Source organism: Austrofundulus limnaeus, unplaced genomic scaffold (genome assembly GCF_001266775.1).
Source record: "Austrofundulus limnaeus strain Quisiro unplaced genomic scaffold, Austrofundulus_limnaeus-1.0 Scaffold1492, whole genome shotgun sequence".
NCBI classification, from domain to species: Eukaryota; Metazoa; Chordata; class Actinopteri; order Cyprinodontiformes; family Rivulidae; genus Austrofundulus; species Austrofundulus limnaeus.
In genome coordinates this window covers 17,957-21,780 of record NW_013953894.1, presented here as the reverse complement: position 1 = coordinate 21,780, position 3,824 = coordinate 17,957, and the positions used below count along the sequence as shown (strand labels likewise).

The window sequence follows — 3,824 nt, the reverse complement described above, 5'->3', positions numbered from 1 at the left end:
TCCAAACTCAGGGACTGTGTCCAAACTCAGGGACTGTGTCCAAACTCAGGGACTGTGTCCAAACTCAGGGACTGCGTCCAAACTCAGGGGCTAGGTYCTCYGACGGAYGAATTYGTCGTCCGCTTACGTCACAGCGTCGTGCCTGAGGATGTCCAAAATCAAAGACTCCTCTAATGTGTCGGATAAATGTGTCCTTCTTTTGCTTTGATTTGACGGACGAGTCCGATGGATCCTTCTCGGCCCACCAYATCCCATGATGCCGACGACCAGAGATTTTTTTTTTGCTGGCCCTGGCCCACCTGCTGGACCTGGCCCAGCTAAACCGGGTCCTTCGAAGGACCCACCCAGCCCCTGAATTTGGACACAGCCGAGGCCTAGGGTTTGTTGGACAGGTTAACTGGTCCCAGACTTCCTGTTCTTAATGAGCTTTAGGTTTCAGTCTAAAAATTTAAAAACATTTTCTGAGTTTCCTCGTGATCTAAAATATAAAAGGTTCAGTTTTTATTAGAGTCATGAAGACAGAAGCAGAACTTTACTGCTGTTCTGAGGACAGTAATGCAAGTACCCCTGGCTGCAGTCCACRGATCGGGGCAGGGTCGGACAGTAGGCGGGGTCAGACGTACAATGGGCGTGGTCATGGCTTGTCGGAACGTCAATATGAGACTTGAAACATTGGGAGTGGTTAATTTTATAATTTAGCCTCTGGGGTTGGTTAATTTTAGAGTTGAGGGCGGAGTCAGATGTCCAACCCCACCTATTATCTGACCCTGCCCCGTTCCTTGGTCTGAAGCCAGGGGTTACTCCAGTTATGTCCTCAAAGACGGTCAATAAACCAGTCTGAATGTGATGAAACCTCAGACATTCTGAGGGTCATGAACAGTGTGACCTCTCCTCCAACAGGCAGTAAGGCAGGAAACAGGAGGACAGCRAACATCAGGAGCATCGGGTACTCGGACCTGTTCTGTCTGTCCAAAGACGACCTGATGGAGGCGCTGACGGAGTACCCTGACGCTAAAGCTCTGCTGGAGGAGAAGGGGAGGCAGATCCTGATGAAGGACGGGCTGCTGGACCTGGAGGTACACCCACACCATCCTTTACCCAGCAGGACTCCATAACCACCGACCTGCTGAGATAAAAACCTTTCCTCCACCAGGTGGCAGCACAGGGCCCGGACCCCAAGGAGATGGAGGAGAAGGTGGACCGGATGACGGGTAATCTGGACTCCCTGCAGACCCAGTACGCCCGGCTGCTGGCAGAACATGAAGCCACTCACAGCAAACTCAAACACAGAGTCACACGGCTGGAGAGGAAGATGGCCCCGCCCCCACAGGCCCCGCCCCCTTCCACTCCTGAGACTCAAACCACCAAAGGAGAGGAGAAGAAGTAAGAAGAGGAGAACTCAAATTTATATAATAATAATAATAAAAAAAATCTGCAGATAAATAAAATCCAGCTGATGAGGCGTTTAGGGACCGTCGGTAAACTGAAGGAAAGGGTTTTAATCTACTCTTAGTTGTTTTTCTTCTGTGAGCTGTAAAACTTTCACATTAGTTTTAGTAACTAGAAGAATATTTGATTCTGAGGTTTGATGGATAAACGTTTTAACTTGTTCTCTTTAGTTGTTATTTCCCTGACAGAAACATGAACTCACTTCACGTCCTGTAATAACCTGTTCTTCTGGAATTTAACGGATGTTTTTTAAATAAGCTGAGCCAAAAATCTGCATCTAAATGATAGAAGAACTGAGCTGAAATAAAGACATTTTATAAGAAAAACACAAGCTGCTTGTTTTATTTTCTGTTTCTGCAGAACAAACACTGAACAGAAACATTTACCAGAAAAAAAGATTCATTTATGAAATCTTTAAATCTTCTTTTTTCATCACTTTTGAACGTTTTGCAGTTATTTTTCATAAACACTTTATTATATGAAGTCTGTGTTGAAGAGGACAGTTAATAAACATAAACTATTTTATGATGTGTTGATGTGAGCAACTTTGTGACTGTGATTCCTCAAGAACTGTTTTCTGCAGATCTAAGGTTCTAAATCTATTAAAATGAGCTGATATTTGGTATAATTGTCAGATTCTTCTCATTAAWCTAAAAATGTATGAAATAAACATTAAAAAGCATTTAAACAAAATCAAAAACAGTAATAAAATATCTATTGTTTATGTGTTTGCTGTTTATTTAAGAGTAAATAACTAACACAGTAGGAGTGCTCATCAAAAATACTTATAAAGTCAATTAAAATCCTCAATAAAACAGTAAAAGATAAAGTAATAATACTGTATGATGAGTAATATTAACAAATAAAAGTAGTTGTGTTTGTTTCTGTTGTAAAAAGCACATTTTAAAGTATAAACAGCAGATTTTCTTCTKGCAGAGCCCACTGACACGTCACTCACTGAATCAGCTCGGTGGATCTCTGGGGGTTGTAGTTTTATTGCTCCTGGCGTGGTTAAAGCGGGGCTTAAAGAACTACATGTCCCAGCATGCACCGCGGCCTGTGCGCATGACAGCCACTGAGCCGTGTGTCTGCTCCGCTCAGGTTAGTTTAACTTCAAACTGCGGCTTAAATCACTTGTTTTTTGTACTTTATTCGCAGCTAAAGAGTCAGAGTTTAATTTGTGGAGTTTATTATTGTTTATAATCGATGTTTACCGGATGTGACGTGTTGTTTGTGTGTTTCTCTGTGAGTTTGTGCAGCTAGCTCTGCTCGGTTAGCCGGCGGTTAGCTCCGTTTGAACTGTGAGGCTAAACTAGCTAACATCAGCAGCTCCAGGAGTTAGTTTCTTCACCACTGAGTCACTTTATGTTTCTGTGGTTTTATTATGACCTGCAGCTGTAGGTTCACCTGTAGAAACACCTGAGCTCAGGTCGGTTTGCTGCAGTGGGAGTTTAAACGTGGCGCATGCGCAGTGTCTGTTCTCAGCCCGTTACCTGCTGCYGCTCAGGTTTATTTAAACTTCCTGTTTTACCTGCCAGGTAGAGTGTGGGTTTCCATGGATCCCGCCTGGAGACAGCMGGGCAGGGGGCGTGGCCGGGGTCAGGACGCTCAGGGTCAAAGGTCACGGCCTCAGCAGAAGGAGAGGCCGGGGCCTGCTGCAGGACCAGGTCTGAGGCTGAAGACCAACCCGACTCCTCCTCTGCAGGGTGAGGAACAGCTCTGATTGTTGTCACAGTCTCACCAGAACCAGGTCCTGACCCGGTTCTGACCCCCCCTCTGTGATTGACAGGAGAGTCCAGGTTCCAGGAGATCCAGAAGTCCAACCAGGCTGCTGCCAGGAGACTGGTGGAGAGCCAGCTCAGCTCCTCTTCCTCTGACGAGGACCATGAAGATGGAGACCAGCAGACAGGCAGGATCCTGGAGTCCACCTTCACCTCCTACACGGTCCAGACAGGTGAGGGCTCACCTGAGGTTCTGATCAGGTCTTCTGTTCTCTTCTTACGGAGGTGAACCTGTGTTCAGGTGGAGACTCGTCAGGTCTGCTCAGAACAGGTCAGTACCTGAGTGACCTGTTCCAGTCTGGAGCCCTGACCTGTCTGATCTGCATCGGCTCTGTGAAGAGGACCCAGCAGGTGAGACACACACTGACACACACTGAGACACACACTGAGACACACTGACACACACTGAGACACACTGACACACACTGAGACACACTGACACACACTGAGACACACTGAGACACACTGAGACACACTGAGACACACTGACACACACTGAGACACACTGAGACACACTGAGACACACTGAGACACACTGACACACACTGATACACACTGAGACACACTGAGACACACACTGAGCCACACACTGAG

General features: G+C 46.3%; 2 protein-coding genes across 3 annotated transcripts in view; both read left to right on the top strand.

Annotated features, from left to right (window-relative positions):
* Positions 1–1,780, top strand: part of LOC106535568 (cGMP-gated cation channel alpha-1) — a gene marked incomplete at its 5' end in the record, with an annotated part of 5,681 nt that extends 3,901 nt beyond the window's left edge. The window contains 2 exon segments of the mRNA XM_014032608.1: positions 901–1,076; positions 1,154–1,780. Coding sequence (XP_013888062.1) covers positions 901–1,076; positions 1,154–1,387 — 410 coding nt within the window.
* A 611-nt stretch (positions 1,781–2,391) lies between these two features.
* LOC106535565 (nuclear transcription factor, X-box binding-like 1) lies at positions 2,392–3,581 on the top strand (the record flags this gene model as incomplete). 2 transcript variants are annotated; one of them, XM_014032605.1, is given in 4 exon segments in its annotated part: positions 2,392–2,550; positions 2,988–3,155; positions 3,239–3,403; positions 3,472–3,581. In XM_014032605.1, coding segments are annotated over 3 exon segments (426 nt in total), but the record flags the coding sequence as incomplete, so codon positions are not given.
* Between the last annotated feature and the right edge of the window lie 243 nt (positions 3,582–3,824).